General features: G+C 35.6%; 1 protein-coding gene across 1 annotated transcript in view; it reads left to right on the top strand.

The window, feature by feature from the left end:
* TRDN (triadin) overlaps positions 1-24499 on the top strand; it is a 213068-nt gene that overhangs the window by 12682 nt on the left and 175887 nt on the right. The window contains exons 2-3 of the mRNA XM_079298923.1: positions 16520-16729; positions 22814-22861. Of these exons, the coding sequence (XP_079155049.1) occupies positions 16520-16729; positions 22814-22861 (258 nt within the window). The remainder of the gene's footprint in view (positions 1-16519; positions 16730-22813; positions 22862-24499) is intronic.

Raw genomic sequence — 24499 nt, 5'->3', positions numbered from 1 at the left:
TATTTCCAGTCAATTCCTTTGAAATAACCTTTGTTGTTATTACTAATATCAAAATCCTTTTTGTTTTTAAGGTTTTTGCAGAGAATAATTTCACTTTTCCTAATTGTATAAGTCTTCAAAAAGCAGATGCATTTACATAGGCCTTTAATGAATGTTGTCTGCATGAAATTTGCTAAAACTCTGAATTTGCTTTTGGAAAAGATCCACCTGTTTTCAGCCACAGTCAGGACTATCTGTTTCAGCTTTCAATCTTTCCACTTCTTTCATGCCTTTCATTATTTTAATTAAAAGAATCAAGGTTTCCTGCCACATTAAATATAGAAATATTACCTTTTATTCCCACAGTGATTGAAGAGCGCATTTTCAATAGCTTTGAATAGAACTAGAACTGTAGTGGTGTCTCATCAGCTGAAAAAGAAGAGGATGTATTTTATGTGAAAAAGCACATATTTTACGTCTCTTATTAACATTTTGTACCTTTCTGATTTACTTTTGGTTGAAGAAACACAACTTTTGTTTTACCTTTACAACTTGTTTAAATGTCAGGGCAATGAAGAGGGGAGATTAGGAAATAAGTAAATTATTTCATTCTTCAGTGATTTTATAACCAGAATTTAATTAATACTTTTTTTGAACATAGATATGAATAATGTGAACTTCCAAACAAATAGACTATTAATTTCTGTGGATCTCTTGTACAAATACCATTTTCATGGCTTGCATGTTTCTGAAGGTATCATCAGAATTTATTCTGAAAAAGTTCCCTGCCAAAATTTCCACTGCATGAATCTGCAAATGTTTCAGCACTCTAACTCTTTTTAATCTATACTCCTTTCTGAAAAAAGTAGTTCCTGACTAAAGGTGATGTGAATTGAAGTATGTCTGGACAGAAATACCCTGAGCGTGATACAAATCGACAATATTCTTCCATGAAGAATAGATCTTACACTTTTTCATACATGCAGACTTGTTACCAACATTTTCAATACTTGATCATGGGAATGGTGATTTTAGCAAGCCCTTGATGTCTAATGGTCTTCTATGTCCGTTTGTGCAGTGGTTTACTAGGAATAGCACCCTCTGAAGAATAAATACCAAAGTGATTCTCATGTTGTGAACATTTGGAAATGAAGACCACCTAACCTATGCCTGCCTGTTTGGGGTCAAGGAAAATTTTATGGTTCCCTCTTTCATCACGTATCTTACAGATGTCCCATAGAAAATAGTACTGCTCCTGCCCTTCTCAACAAGAAGAATAAAATAAATTGTAGATCTGGACTGTTGGTCAGGCTCAGATGTATATGAGACTGATATCTTACTGCCACAGTTTCCAGTGATGTAAAAGCCCTAAAGACACTTTAGCTTTTCTCTACTTACCTGTGAGAAATACTCTGCCTGTTCAGGTCCTGAGGAGTGCACAGGAGGCTGTGAAGTATGTAAGTTCTTTAGGATCATCCTATACAGTTTATTTCACACTTCCTATGTCACACTTGGTCTAAGGTCTAAATAAAACACTGTCTTAAACAGACAAAACCCCAAAGAAACAAATCAACCAACCAACCAACCAACAAACAAACCCATCAAACCAAAAAACCACAAATTTAATCAGGATAAAAAGGAAGTATAGTACAATGCCTTGAGGCCTTCCTTTATTTCATATTGTGAATGCTATTCATTATTACTCATTCAAATTTATTAGATAAATCTTGTGTCTATTCTTGTCTTCCACCATGAGAGTTTAATAGCATTGTGAATGTATTGTAGTTCTGGGAACATGGACTGTGTTAGTGAATGAAAGATTATCAGTTACATGACCATAAAAATATAGTAAATGTAAGCTGTAAGGCTGAAATATTGACTGTAAAGTAAGTGTTCATTTTCAATAGATGTGAAAGTATGCATTTTTTATTTATTAGCATTTACATAATTACAGCTGAAGCTGCACTCTATTAGTATAATAGAAAAGGAAATTAAGAAAAAAAGGTTAGATGACGAATAGACTAGAATATAACAGCCAGCAGGATCTTGCAAACATGTAGGCAGGATAACTAAGGAACTCTTGAAAGCTTTATTAAAAATTTAAAAAGGACCATCCACTTCTACTGCAGAGGACGTGTCTATGTCTTTTCATTATACTGGCAAAGTTATGAGTTGAAACTGCTGTATTAATACTAAAGAAATACTACACAATTGCTCAAAAGTTTCCTGGAATGAGAAGGTAACAGTAGTTTAAGTATTCTTAAAATCCAAGAAGGAAATACTCAAAGAATTTTATACATATGCTGAATGTATATAAAAAGCTTACAAAAATGACTGAAGAAGACAAACAACTACACTCATGGGAAGCCTGTGTTATGTTTAGTGTAGAGGAACAACAAGCCAGAAGTTAGGGGAGTCCCATTGCTTCTTTTCTTCAGAATGAAAGCAATATGGCCTTGCATCAGATGAACTGGACAGAAGGGACAAATAAATCCAGATTCGAAGAGCTATAAAAATACACAAAATACAATTCCACAATTTTAATATGACTTGAGACTATGCGAAGATTTAGTAAATAAGAGAACATTGAGTTTATATGGACATGTTTGAGAGTAATTAGAAAACTTGTGAGCACAGGACAGGCTGTTTGGGAAACAATATCAGCTCCCATCTCTATTATTGATATAAAATAAAGGGATTTTCTGTCAGGTGGAAAACATTGGGACAAATTTAGGACAAACATGGATAAATATGCTTTTAATGATTGAGCTTCAGGCATAGGTATGCAACTTTGTGCTTGTCTCCTATCCCACCAACTCAAAATATCGAAGGTCAAGGCAAGATGCCAGGAACATTATAGAGGTCCTGCAAGTGCCCAGGGTTCTCACAAGGCACTCAGGCTGGGTGGAAACTTTGCAGCACCTGCTGTTACTGTGGGCTAGGAATACTGGAGCTGTATGGATCTGCTCTGCAGAGAATGTGGGGAGGTGTTACAGCTCGTGAAGCATGGCTGAATGTCTTTGTGATGACTTTGTGCGTGTTTACAGCAGATGCTAAAGATTAGTTGATTTAGAATCCATGGGAGGTAATAAGGAAGCTATCATTCCAACCAGGTCAAAATTTTCCTTAATGTAGCTCACTTTCAGTTCCAGTTAGCAATAATAACATCGAGGGGCCACCTCAAGAAGGTGGCTTTTTTTTTAACTTGAAATAAAATATTTTGAACTGTACTGAAGCAAAGCTTTAGCATTTTGAAAGCTCTCAGGGCTGGTCATGTCATTAAAATAAGTGGAAAGGTTTTCTTCTCTTCTAAAATATATCACTGAGTTTTGAGGATTGCTCTGCTGAAGTCTCCTTACATGTTAATTAGTTTCCCACTGCCAAATTAGGTTGAATGCTATGTCTAACATTATAAAGTAGACACAGGAACTGTGAGACGCTATGAACTTCAGAAAAATTCACATTCCAATAATATAAGGAAATGGAATCCCCATCCATACATAGGGCAGAGACTTGCCCAGAAAGAGGAACTCAGACATTTCAACACTTTGTTTCAATTTTATGCCAACGTTGACTAGAAATGTGCAATGAGATTCAGTTAAAATTAATGGTAAATTTGCAACATTCTATGCTGCTGAAGAGTCTGGAGCACAGGCCTTATGAGAAGCATCTGAGGCAACTGTGGGTTGTTTAGCCTGGAGTAAAACAGGCTCAGGCTAGACCTTTTTGCTGTTTACAACCACCTGAAAAGAGGCTGTATCCAGGTGGGGTTTGGCCTCTTCTCCCAGGTAACAAGTAATGGGATGAGGGGAAATGTCTTAAGTGTTGCCAGATGAGGTCTAGTTTGGGGATTAGGAAAAAATTTCTTCATGGAAAGAGGTTTTACGTATTGGAACAGGCTGCCCAGAGGAATGGTGGAGGTCTTTAAAAGATGTGGCACTGTGGAACATAGTCTGGTGATGGCCCTGGCAGTGCTTGGAGTTAACAACTGGGCTCTGGATAACCTTAAAGGTCTTTTCCAACCTAAAGGATTCTCTGATTCTATGCTCTGCTCAAGGGTGTGCAGTTCGAATTTCTTTTCTAGAATTTGGAACCTTGTACAAAGATAATTTTACAAAAATGTCCCTCAGCTGACAATAATTTTACTTCACATATTTAACAAACACATAAGCCTATAATAATGTATTCTTCTGGGTTTGGATTATGTGTTTGGAAGCTTAATATAGGAAGGGTGAAGAAATGTTGTAGATATAGTCTACATAGATGGATTTTTAAAATAAAATAATTTTAAAACACTGTGAAAATTAGCGATATCTTATGTTCTCTGGACTTAGGTATGGGTACAAGACATACATTAACAGACTCACTTGTTAATTTATTTGTGGCTAAAACTCAGGTGTTGCTAACAACTTCTAAAACCTAGTCATCATCTCGTTCTGCAGACAGGTGTTGATTGATTTGGGCTGTCAGGAGGAAGGATACAGAGAATGAATACAGTTGCTGAAGGAACTTTGGTTTTTCCTCAGGTAGCCTTCAAAGAATCCCAAATCTTCTTTGTTTTTTCAGTGAGTACATGAGGTTCTACAAAAACACCTGCCCAGGGAGAAAAAGAGAAAAGGTATCCAGGGCTCTGTATCTGTGTGTGGACATTATGTACAGATTTTTCTCATCAAACTTAAATTGAAATGTTTTTCTCACCAAGTTCCAAAATTTGGTCAGAGTATAATCCTGAATAATATTGATTAAGATATGGCTAAATTATGGTAGCTGAGTCAGGAATTCGTCTCAACAGCCTCAAAAATATCCCATTTTCCCAGATTATTTAATATTGATTGGAAATAAAGTTTTCTTCTAAGATGTGATCATCTGGCACAAGACTGTATTAAAGAAATCTTTGTAAAATAGTGTAAGGATTTCTCAGGTCTTGAGAATTCAGAATATATGTTAATGACAGGTGTGTTGTGAATATGAACCCTCAACAAAGATCAACTGTTCTCACTGTGACTGCATGTCCTACATGTCTCAGCTGCCCTTAGAGATCATGCCTTTTTCCAAGTAAAGATTAGAAATGAATGATATTATTTAGTCTATCAAGGTTAAACTTCCACTTCAAATTACAATTTTAGGAATTGTTATTGCAAAAACAAAATTATGAAACATACCATTCATTTTTACCTAAACATTGAATTCTATTCATCTGTGTCAGTTTGAGATCACTCTTGTGCCCTAAAATTGAAAGGATATTTTCCAAAGCATTCTTTTAGACCAAAAACAGAAGAAAAACCCACAGCCTGCAGATGAACTGTTTCTATAATTATTGCCACTGCTTCCTAGAATTTTTTTCTTGCACTGAATAAAAAGACTATATCAGAAATAATTTTGGGTTTCTATTTTGACAGGAAAAACACTTTAAAAGCAAGTTTCAGAAAATCTATTTCCCTAGTATTTTAGGTGCCTTTGTAGTGGGCTTGCTTTTAGCTATTCTGTAAGTTTACAGATGGAGTACTCCCATATTTATTCTAAAATAACTTCCTGACAGAAGATAGACCTTGGTTCATCTATTTCCTATAGCTAACTACTGTCTCTTGGGAAATTTGGTACACTATTTTGTAAGCCACATAAGTTTTCTTCAGCAGCTCACTTTCAGTTTTCTCTCTCATGGACAGGATGATCTATAATGTAGTTAGCTGCAAATTGCCATTTACAGGTGAGATCTAACAGTGACATAGATGGTTAACTTGCCACAAGCACTTATTTTAGTTTTCCCCTTCTGTCAGATGAGAATTTTTTGCTCCAAATTTTAACAAAGTTCTCTCTCTCTCTCTTCCCCCCCCCCCATATATATATATGTACTGCATAACTTAGTATTGCAATTTCTGTTGTTTGACAAAAATACTTTTATCTTCTATCTCTGGTCAATGACCTACAGCCAAGTTTCTTCAATATGACTTATGAGTATATGCATTCAAGTTATGCATGTGGTGAACTCCATATTTTAGTGCTGTAGTGAGTGGGTAGCTCCATATGGAACACTTGTCAGACTTGCACCATAACTTGCAGAGAGTATAGTAAATTATTGTTAGAACTACTTTTGTTTTCAGAATCTGTAAATGCCAGTCCATTAAGACATATAAAATTGGTACAAACTTCATGGTCATGTTAGCTTGGAATAGAAATAATCAGCCATTCATCAGTACACTTATTTGAGAGAAAATAGTTCCTTCAGAGGAAACACAGATCTGGAATTGCCTTTGCACAGTTTCTTTGTATTGGTAGACTTGTCCAGGTGTGTGGAACCTGGTATTTTTTCCAGAAACTTTAATTATTTATCAGGACTATCATAATTTTACAGATAAGAACAGATTAATTGTTTTTCAACAATAAAAAATAAGTTAATATTTTTTTTTCTAATCCTTTCTGAATGTTTCAAGGATGTGTAGAGTTGAGTTTCCAAAATCTAATAACAAGGGGACTGCACACAGTGCTCTTGCTTCAGAAGGTCTACTGCTATTTAGAGATAAATGGCAATCATTTTTCTCCAACTTTCATTTTGACATTTTAAAAGATAAGATGTACCTCTCAGCTTATATCAACTGAGAAGTGTGTCTAAATATCCCTTTGGCATCTCTTTTTGAAATGTCAGATTGCTAAGATGAACGGGAAGGAAAAACTTTTTACTGTTTCAGAGCACCAATTTATTTCCAAAGAAAGGAAGGTATTACCACTGATCAATAAAAAAATTCAGAGGTGGAACCAAAAAATAATGGATTTTTCAGGCTGCTGCTATTTTAGGATTGAATGTTCAGTTGCATTCTTATCTCATCTGCATACTGAGAAGCTGGAAATGAAACATTTGATTTTTTAAAAAATCAAATTTCTAAGACAATGTAAGAAACATATCAAACTGAAGAGATACTTAAAAGAGAAAAATGTAAATTTCTAACTTTCAGATTGTGAACAGGTGAAATCTGGTGCCTTTTGTAAAGGAAACAGCTCAGTGTCCCTTTTCCATATCTTAGTATCTAGTTTAAACTGCAGTAAATGACATTTCTCTTGTTCTTTTCTACTGCACATTCTCCAACTTTGATTTTATAAAATAACTTTTCCTATTTTTATTATCAATATTATTCACTCCTGTGGTCTGCTAAGTTCTCAAGAAACTATTGCAAAAAATTGATACAGTTGTAATTAAAATCAGTAAAATTTCCCAATAAAACAATCTTTTAAAGCTGGTCCTTAGGTCTTTCCTTACTCTTATTTCTAAAACAATTTCAGGTATGAATTATTGCAGATAGACTGTATTCACAATACAACCAATAATATAAGACTAAGAGCACAGAAGATCTTTTAACTGCTGCTAATGTCTTCATGTCTGAGGTACTTGAATAATCAGAATAATGTAAAAGCTTGCTGAAATACATATGCACACAGGAAACAATCCCACAGAGCAGAAGGTTAAAGTTTATGTCAGCCTAATGTTCTTTATAAGCAAGTTTGGAGAGAAGACATTTTTATACTTCTTTGCTAAGGTGTGAGACAAGATTTCTTCTGCTTAATTTGAAGTTCAACCAATCCTCTACTAGAGTATGAAATTCAAACATATAGGGAATGATTAAAATTCAACTCCAAATCTCAGAAGTTCAACTTTTAATGTGATTTAAGACTCATCTTTTATAAACTTTCAATGGGATATGGGCACCTAATTCCTTCAGATACCTGCTGACCTAACCAGGCACTCTGAAGCCAAAGGTTAGAAGTATATCAGCTGAGAGAGAGTGAATGTATTTTACTGCTGATTGTATTTTAAAGCACAGTGTAATTTAGGTCTGGTTGAAACCGGTTTTCATTTCCTCTCCTTGAAGTTCTCAGATTTCTTCAAGATACCTGTACAAATAGGTAGATGCTTCATATGTAATTTATCTAATTATACATTTTATGCCTTGGCCTATTCCAGAATAAGCAATAGCTAGTATTAATATTTCTTCAACAGGAACCTGTGATGCATTCCTGAAAAAGATGTTTTCTCTTCTGCAAGGGAAATCTCACTGGAGAAACTTGCAGTTAGGTATACTTACTATTTTCCAAAATGTTCTGATGATCTTTTTTATCAGCTGCAGTGGTTGTTAGAGAAAATTGATTTTCCCAGGTGTGCTTTCCAAGTTGTGCTTCCTTTTCTTCCCTACTACCCCATTCCATTCTCTGGGATTTTCTAGACAAACCATCCTCTACTGCTACTGCTTGAATTTCTCTCCTTGATCAGTAGGGAGGTGAAGTCCAGGTTGCCTTCAGGGAATTCTGACTCCTTTTGTACAGTAAAGGTCCAAATCCATAATTTGAATCTGCATGGCAAGGAGTTAACCACATATGTCAACTTCTTACACGAGGTACAATCTATCTTTTATATACACAAAAGTATTTTTAAGACAATCTTTGCAGCTGTCCTCAGGGGGAAAAAAAAATCAGACACATGCATTGAAATAATTTTAATGAAAAATGAAGGTTTCAAAGTATCTTGTCTTTTTCAGCAGCCACTGGTTGGGCAAAAAGTTTTAAGTTAAGGCATTAAATGTTTAGACTCTGCCCTGCCAATATACTTGCTCAGCATTCAGGGATATGAAATAAAGAAAATTCCTGAGTCAGAGATTATATCTTCATATTCAAAAGTTCTTTTTCATTACATGTAGTTGTCTAGTCCCTACTGCAACCTGTTTTTACATCACTGGAAAGTAATTTTGTGATCATACAGCTATGTAGGTTTTCCAGTTAGTACTAGTTATTTTCTTCTGAGATCCCTTACTTTTTTTCTACTTAGCTCATGGTTGTGTACTGTATCTGTACTGGGTTTTCATGGAAAGATTTTGGTAGTGGAGGAGTTTACAGAGGTGGTTCCTGGATGGAGTTACCAGTAGCTTTCTCTGTGTTTGACAGACCCAGTTTCTTATGTCCCCAAGATGGACCCACCACTGGCAAAGACTGATTGCATCATGATAAGAGCAGACCACTGAGATAAAAGACTTAGGAAGGGGAGGAAAAAAAAAATTCAACCCGAGAGAGGAGAGAGAATAAATGAGAGGAACAGCACTGCAGATCCTGAGATCAATGAAGCAGGCGCTCCAGGCACCTGCAGCCCAAGGTGCAGCCCATGGTAAGGCAGGCTGGCTCCCTGCAGTCCTACAGGGGAGCAGATACTCACCTGCAGCCCCTGGAGGACTCCACAGCAGGGCAGGTGTGTGCCCACAGGGGCTGTGAGCCCGTGGAAACCCATGCTGGAGCAGGCTCCTGGCAGATGTGCAACCCTCTGGGGAATCCATGTGGGAGCAGCCTTTATTGGGAGGACTGCACCCCAGGGAAGGGACCCGCCCTGGAGCAGTTTGTGAAGAACCACAGCCCACGGGAAGGCCTCAAGTTGGAGAAATTCATGGAGGATTGTCTCCTATGGGACAGGCTCCATGATGGAGAAGGGGAAGAGTGTGAGTCCTCCCTCTAAGGAAAAAAAGTGACAGATGCAGCATGTAATAAAGTGACTGACCACAACCCACATTCCCTCTTCCCTGGCAACTCTGCAGGGAGGAGGTAGAAAAAATTTGAAATGAAATTAAGAGACTGTTTGAAACATTTAGATTATATTTCGAATTACCTATTCCAATTGATTCAATTAATTTGCCTAAGTCCAATCTGCTTTGTCTGTGGTGATAACAGGAGTCTGATTTCTTCCTGTTCCTGTCTCAGCCATGAGCTTTTCCTTTTTCTGTGCCCTGTCCAGGGAAGTAGAGGAGTATTACAGCTTTGGTGAGCACCTGGCATCCAGCTAGTGTCAACCCACCAAAGTACCCTAAGCAAGTGCAATTATTACAATCCCAAAATAAAAGTCAGATGTTAGTATACAGCATTAATAGTTTCTGGGTTTCACCCCATAGCAGTGTTATTAGTGTTATTTACTAATACTGTATGAAGAATAGAATTTTTATGGACTTGTTAATGAAATGGCTTGATAGAATGTATCTTTTCTTCTAAAAGCTGCTTATTGAAATCGATGAAATGAAAAGATTGGTATACATAATTTCTTGGACAATGAATAGAAAGATTAATTCTATCTCCTTATTTAAATTATCAGATGTTCTGTATTGATCAAAAATAAAAGCAATACAGATATAATAACAGAAAAGGAAATTAAAAACGTACACAGCACCAACCACCATAATAATTATAAGTGCCTTTTCTGAATCAAATCATTCAGCTAATTTTCATACACCATCTTCTCCATATTCTATAATCTCTATTCTATTTCTTTTGTCATGTAGAATTGGTGGCTGCATAATCTTCTGCCCTATTTTCCACATTTCATAAAGATTATTACATTTTTATAACTCTCAGTCACCGATAAATCTGCATATGTTCTCTCATATAGATTTCCAGACAGCTTTCTAAACCTGTAGTCTGCAGAAACACTACCTTAAAATCTGAGAAGTTGTGAATATACACATGATATGTGTTGAGGGGTTTTCATCTTTGCACTTTAATTATATAAACAGAAAAGCAACACTTCAGTAATTGTGTGATGAATTTAAAAGTGTGTAAATTCTGACATTAGTTGTGAAACTCCATTTATTTCTTTTTCCATTTAGGTATTCTAGTGGCATTCATTCATTCATTCATTTATATGGGGATATAATTGATACAAAATAGAAGAGATTGCTGAATGTCAATCAAGCAAAGAGATGATTTTTGCTGCATCTCTAAATAAAGTAGCTTTTCTTAAAAATTTCACATTTCTATTCAAAGGCTTGTAGAAGCTTGTCCATAGTCAGAACACCTGTACTAGCTGCTCATCACCCGTTTTTGGGCTGCACTGTGGATCCTTGTCCTGCTCACAATCTGTTGCAGAAAACAATGAGACAAAGGAGCTTCCAAAGATAAATTGAATTTGCCTATTGAAGTTCTTTCTCTGTTTCTATCTCCTTCTCAGCATTAGAAAAAGTCTCACCTATATATTTCCATGTATGTCCTATAGAAATCATGATCCATGTTAGTGGATCTAACTGAATTTTTAACCCACTGAAGTTTGCCAGGGCTACAGATCTTCCCCAGAAAGTGGTTTTAAATCCACTTTAATTGCATCCTTTAGCAGTGTTCAGAGGAGATCAAAAGGTTTTGACCAGCTGCAGTGCTCTTCTTCCTTCTCCTCTGAAATATTCTGCACTCTGTTGGTAGTTGTCCAGTATCTGCATTTTTGGCCCCTGGTGCTGGCCAGATAAAATGATAGAGGCTCTCTGTTCAGAGCATAGAGTGGGTCCTAAGGGCATCTCCTCTCTCTGCTCAGCATTTTGTTTTCACATAAATATATAAACAAGTCAAAAAGAATGAAAAAAAAATCGTTAGGTTGCTCAGAGAAAAAATATTACTAATATTTATAGTAAGGTACTAGTTATGACCACAGAATTAATTCTGTCTTTTCCTTTGTGTTCATATAAGCCAAGGAAGAAGAAACCCTAGCAGAGATGCTGAAACAGGAGGATGTCACAGTCAGGCATAAGAATCACCTGAACAACAGGTGTAGGTGTAATCCTTCCTTGTGGTAGAAATCATTTTCTCTGCATGAGGAGAGTTATTATTGTGATGCCTGCAGGTCTGTGGACTCACTAAGGGTGATGTTCTGAGCTTCAAAAAAATGCAGCAGATTATTTTATATGCCCAGCTCTTCACTGAAGGGTTCTAATTCCTTGTCCTCTTCTCCCTGTGGTCCCCTGCTTACTGCAGGCTGAGACTCCTGCCTGCCTGATCACAACAGTGGTGGATTGAAAAGGTCACCAGGTTAAAGCCCAAGGCTTGAGCTGGTGCTTAACATACAGTGTCAATTTATACAGCCATTTTTTCTCTTTCCTGCTTCCTTAATTAGTATTTAAATATTCTGAGTGAAGTGGAATAGGTCAAACAGAAGCCATTAATGACCTGAATCCAGAATACTCTATAGCCTATTTACTGGAGTGTTCATCTGGGGAGTACAACAGACAAATCAAAATCTACCAGCTCTCTCGTTTAGAGCAGACTGCACTGAGGTTTCTCACATCCCAACTGCACTGCCCTAGCAACAATATTATTATTTAAAAGTGAACAACCTCTTTTTTTAGTATTGTGACTAACCTTCTGCTTTTAATATGCCTGGTCTTCAAAAGGCATTCCACATTAAATATTTTACTTAGGTTTTATTTGTCCTATTGGCAGAATAAGATTGTTACACATAAAATAGTTATGAAGTGACAAAACACCAGAAAATTACTCTTTTACACCTGAATGGGTCTGAGTGGAATGGGTTTATTTGTTTTTTAGTTTTGTTTTGTTTCGTTTTTTTTCTAGAGTAGTAGAAGGTGTAGCAGTGGAACAGTAAAATCAAGCATCCATCCTTAACCATGGACTCCTATGTATATTAAGTTTTAAGAAGAAAATGCCTCAGCTCACAAATACAAAGGATATTTTACCTAAGGTGCCAGGACTACAAGATCACTCTGGACTCTGAAAGTCACACAGTGCTCTCCTCAGAGTTGTCACCAATTGTCAAGGTTTATTTATATTTACAAGACCTTATGGGTCTTCAGATTGTATTCTAAGTGACAACTCGGAAACCAGAGGAATAGTAAGAATCTTGGAAGCTGTTTGGAATTTAGCAAATCAATCTGTTGATGTAAAGGTGACATTTGTGACCTGATGGGATAGTCCTGTGTGCATGAGCAATTGTGATGTGCAGTCAAAGGTATATCCCTGGAGTAATCTTTTTATAGAAATGTATATATAACTTTTTTAAGTTCCCATCCTCATTGAAAATCAATAGCAATCACAACCCAAAGTGCCAAGAGGCTCTAGCAGACATGTGGAAGTGGATTAAAATTGGATGGCTGAAATTGTAGCAGCCTTCAGCTGCACCCTCCACTCCTGTGATGGATGTTGCCTCTCCCAAAGCAGGGACAACTGATCTGCTCATGAATCTCCTGATCCACTGCAGTGCTCACTGAAAGTAAACTGACTTGTATTCAGGCTGGCTGCAAGACAGTCACAGAAATTTGCCTTGCGAGAGAAAATGTTTATTATACGGATGGCAGGGATACCTATAAAAGTTCAGCAACTTATTTTAACCTTTTGGTGAATCACCTCTGCTAATTGTAAACGTAGACCTCAATCAGGTGATTCCAAAGCAACAAAAGTGCCTGTCTTTCTCCTTCCCCACCGGGCACCTGAAACCCCACTGGCCTCTTGGGCACTAGTTCTGGCTAACTTTGACACTGAGAAAAAGGAAAATCACTGCTGGCTGAACTGATGGAAACATTGTAAATACATACCCTTTTTCTCTGTTGTCTAGCTCTGTAAACATCATCACTGCAGGTCTGTAGAGAAAGTCAGCACTGGTAGGAGATGGACAAAAATGATCACAGCAGCTAGACACCCAAAAGCAAGAAACAGGCACAGAGAAGCATGAGGGTAATACCTTGGATAATACAACAACAGAATGCTTCTAGAGAGAGAGAAAAATCATCTCAGTAGTATTGCCTCTTCATTTCAGAGTCATGAAATTATGATGGTATCAATATACAATCCACCCACATGAGATTACATAGCTGCAAACAATGTCTTTCTCAGGAGTCATCAGATAAAATCCTCCAGCCAATTTTGTTGATATAGGTGTCTAGGGATATAAAAATCTAATTTCTGGTTTTTTAGGACATCCTGGTTTTTTTAGGGAGTTTCGAAGTTTCTTCCTGTAGATTTTGCTTGCCAGTCCTGTGAGGATATCTTTGATAATGTAAAGCATTTAAAACATTGGAGATCTTTCTTAGCCCCTGAATGACACTGTAAGTGCCTGTATCAGGAACTTCCAGCACTATATCAGTATTTTCCTAGCTTGACTTTCAGTCAAATTTGAATCAATAGCTGTTTACATGCATTTTAATGAATGCAAGGACAGCGATTTTATTGTATAACATCCTGAGTTTTTAAGAGGAAATCTGACTTGCCCACATTAACAGCCAAAAGTTTGCCACAGATAACCTTCTAGCATACTTGAGCTCTGTCTCTACAGCATTGCTCTGATTGATAAATCATCAGTTAATATTTTCTTTACCAGACACATAGTGGTCTGAGTTTGAAAAGTTAGGTATACTAAATAGTAAGGAATTATTTTTACTTAGCAGCAGACCTAGAGGAATGATCCTTTGGCTGGTAATTATAAGTCTGTATGTGGATGAACACATACAGTTTTAATTGTTCATATTATAACTGCAAATATCTGCCACTAGGATGTCCTTGAAGACATGCTGTGATGCTAATCAGATTTGTCAAGATGAGACAGTACCTTTCTATTCTCTCTTACACATCATAAACTCTGACTGATATCCCCAAGGGGAAAAAATGCATAATGTGTCATTTATGACCTGTTACATGCACAAGTTACTTGCATCTTGTATGCAGTAGGATGACAAAATGCTATTGATTTTGAATTTGACTTAGGAAGCTGATCTTTATTGTTAGTTGTCACTTGGCAGATTTTTCCTCCTGCTGTGAATTGTTTGATCTAGAAGTTTTGTTTGGAGAAATGGAAGCAGTGATGGTTTCACAATATGTTTTAAAAATTGTATACATTCTATCCTAGGAGATATATATTATTTATACACAGAATAAATATTCCATAATAAGAATAAATTTCAAATAAGTAACAAAAAGCATGTAATATGCCAACCTTGTTCTGCTTTTACAACTCTGCTATATAGCAGAGCAGTTTTTTTAGGGCAAAGCACTGATCAGCACCAAGATTTTGCTTATGAAGAAGCAAAATTAAAAGGCAGAGCTAAAGGAACTACTCATTAATACAATGTATTAATAATTAATACAATATAAAATAAAATAAAATATAATTCTAGAACAGATTGTGGTATGAATTTACAAACTCAACAGGTATGAGAGATTAAGAATTAAGGAACCTCTTCCACCAAAATTGTCCTTCCCAATTTTATATGTTTTTGTCAGATACATAAAAAAGTATTTCAGTATCACAGGAAAGGAACAAAACCAGTATTCATCAGCATAAAGATTTGAAGATTAGTTTGGGTAAAATAGGAAGGAAAAATGTATGTATGTATGAGTAATATTAATGATTTTATGCTTTCTTCATTTATTTCTTCAATATAAATGTTGTGATTCTCAGAGAGAGAGTCTAAATACAGGTTGTGGTGGTAAATGTTGGAAAGTCTTCAACAGTCTGTATCTTAGCTTCAGAAAAGTTTCTCAGTGCCTATTGTCATTTTCTATGTTCAAAAATGAAATTGTTTCTGCTTACCTTCATATAGAGCAATTCTGCCACACAGAAAATATAACTTTTATAGGCTGTATCAACTGTGACAGAAGACAAGTGAAAAGCAAAGATCTGCACAAACCAAGTATCACTTGATTCTGTGAAATTAGAGATATCTGTGTGGGAAAGGGTCCCTTAAATCACTGAAATTAGATTATGAAAGTTGGTGTCAACAACCAGACCAAGAATAAGTGCAATATATCCTTGAAGATTTTAACTGTAGCATACAAGAAGATACTGCAAACTAAGTGGGGATACTGTGGTCTTCTACTAGTTTGAACTTTGGTGTAAGGAACATTTTAACTATTATTGTTGTATATAATGGAAAAAAATACCTCCCTAGTTTGTTTAGGTTATCAACATGTATTTTAAAAAGCAGGAAATTTTCACATACGGTTAGGTTGCTGTGACCATAGTTTTGGTTTGTGTCCAGAATTAGCATTTATGTCCAGAGTTAGTGTATTTAATACCTCAGGAAGAAGTATGTTAAGTCACTACTGTTACTGTTCATTACATAGTTAATGTGTGTCAACTGGTCACTGAGTTAAGTAGCATTCAACTTCCTACAAAATTTTTATTACCAAACCTGTGTTTTCTGGAATCAAGTCTACTTTGGCATTCTAACTCTTGTTTCTTAGGAGATTATTTCATTAAGTGAAAAATTCCACAAACAAAGGAATTTTAAAAACAGCTGCAATATTATTCACAACTTTTAAGGATCCTGGACATGGAAATCATTTGTGTTTCTGTTAGATGAAATAAAGTATATGCATTTCTATTGCTACTGATACATGTCCTTCACAGCAGAATTCCAGCCAAACCTCACATGGCATAGATGCATTAGCTCCATTAAAGTCAAAGGAAGTTCACTTAATCACATCACCTGAGAATCTGGCCTACAGCCTGTAACAAGACAATCCTTTGGAGGGTAATAATATTTTATGCTTTCATCAATCACTCTCTTAGGCCTGTAGCTATTTGTAGCAGACTAAAAAATGTCACAGTATAATAAAAAAAGCCTGGTTGTGACTATTTCTTCCAGAAAGTGCTAGAAACTTTTTTTTTTTTTTTTTTAAGTAATACAACATTTATACTTATTTTGAACATTCTGATTACAAAACAATTTCAAAACAGAATTCATATTCTGGGCTTTAAGGCTGCAAGCTGTTACACTGTTTTCCTCTGCACTGTCTGTCTGTACAGGACACATGTCTACAACCACGACGATAATCGATGGCAAGAACGGATCCGTTCCTTCGTCACCCATGAGAGTGGGCAAGAAGTCAGTGACAGAAGACCTCGTGACAACCTTCAGCTCCCCAGCAGCATGGCTTCTTGTTGTTGCTCTGATTGTTACCTGGTCAGCAGTAGCTATTGTAATGTTTGACTTGGTGGATTACAAAACCTTAGCAGGTAAAACTCAACATATTCTGTATGGCACCTTGTATATTCAAATTTAAAAATTTATTAAGCAGTGTCTATTACACAAATATGCCTGTGTCTCACCTCCTTGGGGACAGCACAGTGTATCTGCTGTGTTTAACAAAAGAGAAGATACTGTGAGAAATGTCAGAACACATTAGTTTACACATCATATACCTTTATAATTTAAGGTATTTTGTTGCTCATTCTTATCCTGTAAAATGAATATGTTGACAGTAATGTAAAAAGTACATGAGCATGTAAGGTCAGATTCCTGTTTTCCAATTTCTATATGATTTTTTTTTTCCAGAAAAAGAAAATTAGTATTAATTCATATTTTCAGAAATATCAAGACTTTAATAGCTGCCTTGCGTATTCTGATACCTGCTAACACAGTTCAATGATCACAAAATGGTAGAAGAACATGCTAACCCTAAAACTGATCTTCAAAAACCATAAGTACAGAGGACCATGTTCTTGATATAAGCTAAGGCACAACCTTGTTTCCAATAAAGCAATAACTCTAGCTTAGTTTTAAGATTTGGCTAGATAAATGAACAAGATCAAGCTTTGGGCACGTATTGATTACTGCAGACAAAGATGAAAATTATGTGGATGGTACAAGGACTCTGATTCTAATTGAGGAACAGAGAAAAAGAGCAGCAAATAGAAAGAAATAGAATATTTATATATCTTACCTGGCAATGATATATAATGAAAAATAAATTAAATATCTATGTTTGTAAAGGGTATATAGTATTCAGAAAGCTTTCAGAAGTAAAATCTTTGTGGGGCTAACAGCCATTAGCAATTGGGAAACATGTATATGAACCAGAAAACAAATTATTAGGGTCCTTATCTTCTTTAAATGAGAACTCCAGCTCTAAAGTTATCACATCTGTCACAATAATTAACTAGAAATTGAAATTCGGACTTCAGCCTTTTAATTCAAAAGAAATTGAGTTGATGTTTTGGAGTAAATTTCCTGGACTTTATTAGTTTACTGATAAATTCATAGATTTTTTTTGTCCTGCTATATATCAATATTGACTTCAAGATTTACTTAGGAAGCTTTTGAAACACATATAGATCTTGAAAGAAACCAACGAATCCTGGATCAATAGATGTCACAGAGCTTGAAATGTGGAGAAAATGTACCACAAAACTTTCTTGGACTTTTTTTCTCATCTGTCTTTGTTTTCAGAAGGACATCTCTGGAGTACCAGGAAAGTAAAAAGTTATTTTTGAGAGATCCTTCCAAAATAAGCATCAGATTTTCGTTTGAACACCAAGCATTTGATGCTACAATACAAACCAAGAAAGAGAAACTGCCATATTCAGCTTTAGTTTTCCATATTAAATATTAATCAATCTATCAATCAGTCAACCAGTTAATCAAGTTCTTAATATGTTTTCAATGAACAGTCAAGAACCAGTGCATAACTTAGACTAAACTTTTAAACTCTGAAATTTCTGCACTGGCTGTCAGATCACACGTTCAATAAAAAAGTTAGGGTAGTGCTAAGCAATAGGAATCTGCATTTGTACCAGAGTCCAAAGGATATTTCTAAGTAGATGGAATTCTGTTCACATTGTATTGGTTAAATAAGCTTAAATCTCACAGGTCCTGACAGAAACTGACATTTTCAGACCAGAATGTAGAAATGAAACAATGTAAAATTTAATTGTCAGGGTGAGTTTTTATTTTGTGAAGGTCTCTGAGAGATGATACTTTAGTATTTTGAGTTAATGAGTTTATTTATTTTCCTTCCCAAAAATATTTATGTTCCTAAGTGGTTAATTAAGCCAGCATTCAAATCAGGTCTTGATGGTCAAACATAAAGAGAAGGAACTTGCTCTACATCTTTAGACCAGGATTTATTACACTGTTTTTTGTATTTACATGTATATAAGAATAGTTGCATAGCTGTTATCATAACCCTTAGGTTTCCACTCCTGATTTCTTGCTGATTTTTTTATGAGTTAAACCCAGTGATTTGTCAAAATTCCATGGAAATAGCCAAAGATTTTACATAGAATCATGTAGCTGGCATAATTGACACAAGAGTGATTTTCACTTTTGGACAGTTTGCCTAAAGTGGAAGTAATGCCTTCTTTTCACATATAAAGTAGAATTTGGAGCATATTTCTAAATGGCTCCTTAAATCTAAAACCTAGTATTTTTTTTGCCTTGAGTATGATATTGTTCTTTGAAAAAGCAGACCTACATAAAAAGAGCAAATAGTTATATTCAGGACTGTGAATTTAGTTTTGCAAGCATGATTAAAATTAATTTCCTAGTTTTCAAATGCAAATGAAAGATGCTAAAGAAATTATATTCAGCTGCGTGCTTTTAAAATCCATAAACCACAGAAAATTCAGTGTATTTTTCCTCAAAGAGCACTTGCCTTTCATAAGCCAGTGCATTCAATTTCTTTCCGGTTTCTCTACCTGAAGTTCCATGAAGTTCAAATTCAGAATGTATGCACAGCATATGAATGAGGCAGGCTGAGAGAGCTGAACTCAGCCTAGAGGAGACAGGAGGGTGACCGAGGAGCAGCCTGCAGATGTTTGAAGGGCAGTTACAAAGCTGAGGAAGAGGATTCTAATCTATGGGCTCCCACAGGGGCTACATTTCTGTGCCAGAAATGACCATCTCCAAGCAGAGCTGCAGCAGTGACTGCGCTGCATGGGGGTGAGTGCAGCAGAAAGCAGGAGCAGGCTGACCTGGCAAATCAGTCAGGAAACTGTGTGGCTGAGGAATAGACATGGAATTTTCCCCCTGATTACACTACAGAGCTGCTAAACATACAGGAAGTGCAATGCCCTAGATTATGAGTTGCCTAGAGTCCACAGAGATTCATGGAGCTCAGTAAAAACACTACACGTGAGCTGAGTAGGAAGCACTTTAAACTTGAACCTGAGCATTCTTTTTCATCAATGATGAACATTTTTACTCTCATTATCTAAAAGGAAATAATTCCAAAAGACATAAATCATCAGTATATGTATTTTAAATATTTAAATATGCTCTTAAATATTCTTTTAATTTATCAGTATGAACTTCACACCACCCTCTGTGATTAGAGTGCCAGCCCTTAGGTTTTGTCTCTTGATTGCCATGGTTTCATATTGTTTTGGAAGTAAACTATGAAGTGTGTGAAATTTTGACAATTTATATAAGGTGAAATTTGTCGCAGAATGATATGAAAGAGAGATGTTTAGTTTCATCCTAAAGTAGATGTGCTAAATTACTTTTTTCTTTAAATGCTCTTCATTCAGCATTTGTAAAGTATCTTATAGAACAAGGGAGGTTGAGGGAGGTTAGCATTTAGGGTTTAGGCGAGTGAAGTTAGATTACATGAATTCAAGCTAAGCACACAGAAGGATTTAAGATACAGTTTTGCATAATTTTACATATCCAAAACATGATGGCTGTAAGTTCTATAGCACTCTATATTATTCAGGAGGTGCTGGTTATGATCTGTTATAAAAGGGGAGCCCGTATCACAGGTTGCATGTGTAAAGCTTTGCTTCCTCGGTGGTTATGTGCAGGTTTGTTCAGGACAGGGATAGAATCTGCAAATCAGCTTTACCTTTAGCAGTGGATTTGGAGAAAGTATGAGACAAGAATTAGATCTGTACTGAAAGTTTCACCCCTGTTCTATCTACCCAGAAGAAAGAAATTAAATTTTGCAGTGTTGTGCTTTAGTGCATTATGCTCATTCCTTGGAGGAATCAAATGAAAGCTTGCATTCCTATCATGCTGTATTGTACAACTATGAACATGACTGAAATTTTTCTAACATGGTATGAAGGTGACATGCATTACAAAAGCTTGAGAGAAGAAATTAAAAATCTTATGCATTACACAGTGTGTATGAATACAGAATAAGTTGTAGAACACATTGAAGGATCTCACATATTTTCAATATTTTCAGAAATGAAGAAAAATAATTTTGCTTTTATGTGTGCTTTGCAACAGATAATTACTTCCATCCTTTGTGTGGGAAAACACGCCTTCTTAACTGGCTTCATAATTCATAATGTATTTCATGCATTTCTTGTACACATAACTGGATTATACATTTTAATTGGTAAATGTAACTCAGTAATTTAAGATTATTTTAGCCCTTAAAATTGATGGCCCAGGAATCCATATTTGCTAATGGGCTAATAGAGCGTTCAAACTTTCCTGCCATCTCTGTGACCAATTACAGCTAATTAACATCCCCCTAATTTCAGATCCAGGGTGTTCAATATTCAGAGTAAATTGACAGTGATTTAGCCAGTCACCTAAAGGCCAGACTAAACCAAACCTAATGAAGCCTCACCAAATATATGAAACTCAAAATTACCTAAAAATTATAAAGATGCAAATATAGATAACACACATAGACATACTTAGCAGAATTAGTTTGCTATGTTGTTTCCTTGAGTTTAATAAGAAAACCAACCTTGAGTATGGTCTTTTTTGGGGTTAATTTATTTTGCTCACATAAAGAGGCTTTTTAGACACCTGTAGCAAAGGCAGATCTTTGTGGAGGTAATGCCTTTAGGAATGGGGAGTTAACAGTGCATGGAGCTCCCATCCAGTCAGATGCTTTCTTTAATTATATTTTTTTAAAATCTTTTTAAGTTAATGCATCTGGCCAAATGTTGTGGGATTTCCCATAGTAGCTTCTGAATAACACAGTCTGAAGTCACCATTTCCGTGCCTGAACTTGTGGGCATTTTTATTGCTGTCTTTCAGTACAGATAGATTTTGTCTGGCCTTGGGGAGTGTATAATAATTATAAGGAATATACACAATCATTTTCCCCTTGTAACATCATATCACTGGTCACCCTGTTGGGTGAATGTTCCCTGGAAAGTTTTAAGAACTAGAAAAAACAAGAGTATACCTAATTTTGCTCTTGTGTTTTATGACTATATATCCACCAGTGTTAAAACTGAACATACATTTGCATTTAATCAGGAAAAAGAATGAACTTCTGGATTAGTTTAAACCACCAGCAAACTTAATGGAATAAATAATTTTTTCCCTTTCTCAAACATGTAAAGCCATAGACAAATCTCCTATTCTGGAATTTATCAAAACAGTGTTATAGTCTTCTGAAATTCATTTTATACTGCATTTATAAATGTCAATTCAAAGCATGAGTGAGCAGCTTATCTATTTCAAAGTTCTTAATGAAGTTCTTAATTGAATTATATGAGACTTCATTTAATGCACCTAAAACCTACAAAACATTTTTTCTCTCTTCCATGATAAAATCCATTAAAGGGATTTAAGCCCAATTGCAGTTTAAAGAAGGGCTGCTCAGATGACATCTGGCTTCTCAAGTTTCAGTCTGCAGCAGATTTCACAGCTGAGTTATAAACCCCCAGAAAATGAGTTTATACTGAAAAGAATGGCAGTCTATGAACTATTGCAGTGCTGCTTTCATCCCAAAAGTTCCAGTGTATAAAAGATTATAAATTTTGATAGATCAAACTTTGTGAGGTCATGTAGTTGAAAATATGAAATTCCAGAAACTGTCTTAATGTATAGGGAAGGATCTAAGAGGAGAATTCATTCTCAAATATGCTTCATGGGACACAAAACACAAAGCAAATTTCCAGTGCATAATGATATCTGTGAAATTTCTAATTTTAAACAAACAAATCAAACCAGTAATTCATTTCAATAACAACTGCAGTGATGCAATTCTTTGGTTATTTACTGTTGAAGAAACGGAAGTAACTCAACTAGAATCACCTATATGTAATATATTCTTTTCAGCAATAGAAGTTGTTTGTGACTTGTGAAAATACTGTACTTTATTTGACCACATTTTTACCTTGCTGTGATTCACACTGTATAATCTCACACCTACAGCATATTGTTTCTCCTTTTAATGAACTCAAATTTCTGCCACATAACAGCAGCCCCACAGAGACTGAACAACTCCTCACTTTGCTCCTTAAGTGCTTCCTTTAGCCAAGAGACAGCTGAGAGCATTCATTATTGCTAATGGTGTTTCTTTATGTTTTTTTATTGACCTTTCTGGGGTTCATTCCTGTTGTCATCAGGTATAGCCACCTACTCACAACATTGCGATGATCCCTGTTCCCCACCTGGTAAAGACCGCCTGCCTGCAGTGTTCTGAATATGTGTGTGGATGATAACAAAGCATGGGCACGAGCAGAGGCCAGGACAGGCAGCACTGCTTCTCAGCTAACCCCAACTTCGCCTGGCTGGGGCTTACAGCAGCCTATTCTTCATTTTCACATCATGCTTGAAATAGATCTGACAGCTAAGAGATGCCCCCAGCCAGGAGAGTCCCAGGAAATGGTGTCAAGCAGAGGTACTAATTTTACTCTTTAAACGCCCTTTCAAAATGCTGCTGTGCAATTATAAGCAGCTAGTTAATCTGAAGATCAGTGTTCTTATTCAGAGAACTGAACCTACAGAATGAGAAAAAAATAGAGCTTCAAATTATTTTAGATAAAAAGTGTTTCAAAGAAACCACCTAATGAAGATCTGAGCTATCAAATCAAAACATTACAGCTAATATCAAATCAAATAATATAAACTACACTTAAAGCCCATACTAAACATACACGCCCATAGACATCTAGGGCTATATCAAATGAACCTGAAATTACTCAATTACTTTGTGAGAGTTGGTGAATTTCTTTCTACAGTTTGGCAAATAAATTCTTTGTTCAGTTTCAGGTGAAGTTTCCTCTATGAACTTGACCTCAATATAAATACCTATGGTTCATATTAGAAAGAGACAGCTACAGGATGTAGCCTTGATATTTACAATATACATACTTATAAAATGAAAATTACTGAGAAAGCTGACTCTGTGCTTTCTTTGACAGTTTTTATATGTAATTAAAAATTAAATTAGTGTTTTTATACTAATAATTCAGTGGTACCACCCAATGTTTTACCTGTTTATGGTTTAGAGCTATAAGCTTGATAAAAATGTCAGTCTATGAAACAGAAATGTAAGAACCAAGGACAGTTCTGTTGATAAACAGGAATGTTAATAATAAGAGATTATGTGTATATTGAGTTCAGTTTCTTAGACTATACTTTTCAAAAGATCACAGAGTAGAAAAAAAGAAACTTATAAATATATAAACTTTCAAATTAAAATATAGGTCTTTATATTTATAATAGAATATCTTACTGAAAAATAGGATAGGTTTTTTTACCACAAGCTAGAGTTAGACTTTCGTATTACATCAAACACAATAGAAATTCTCTGTCTCCATCAGCTGTACCTTGTCAGTGTCAATGAAGTAGTTTTCATCTCATAGATCAATCTTTGCACCAGATAATTACCATCATTTGTAACTTAATTGCATTCAATTCACTGGAGTCAAAATATGTAATTGATGAAAATCCAACAATTATTAACTAATTTGCTGTGATTCATTAAAAAAAAAACACCTTAGCATAGGTTGAACTCTGAGTATACATTTAACCATTTGACAAGCAATAAAGATTGATGGGAAACTACATTTCTGACAGAATTACTAAGACTCAAATGATGACTGAAGTGATTTGCACAGATAATTAATTAATCACTTTTTGTTGTGCGCTTCACAGGAATAAATGGCACAGACTATTAACCAAATTTGCTTGAGAGGCCACAGCAAATCATACCATGTGATTACTCAATGCTTGTATCCAAAAATCACTTTGGAAAATGCAAACAATCCTCCAGATATCTCCAACAGCTAACAAACATTCTCCAATCA

The sequence above is a fragment of the Erithacus rubecula genome, assembly GCF_903797595.1.
Source record: "Erithacus rubecula genome assembly, chromosome: 2".
In the NCBI taxonomy this organism is placed as follows: Eukaryota; Metazoa; Chordata; class Aves; order Passeriformes; family Muscicapidae; genus Erithacus; species Erithacus rubecula.
The sequence above is the reverse complement of the archived record's forward strand: the minus strand, read 5'-3'. Positions and strand labels throughout refer to the sequence as shown.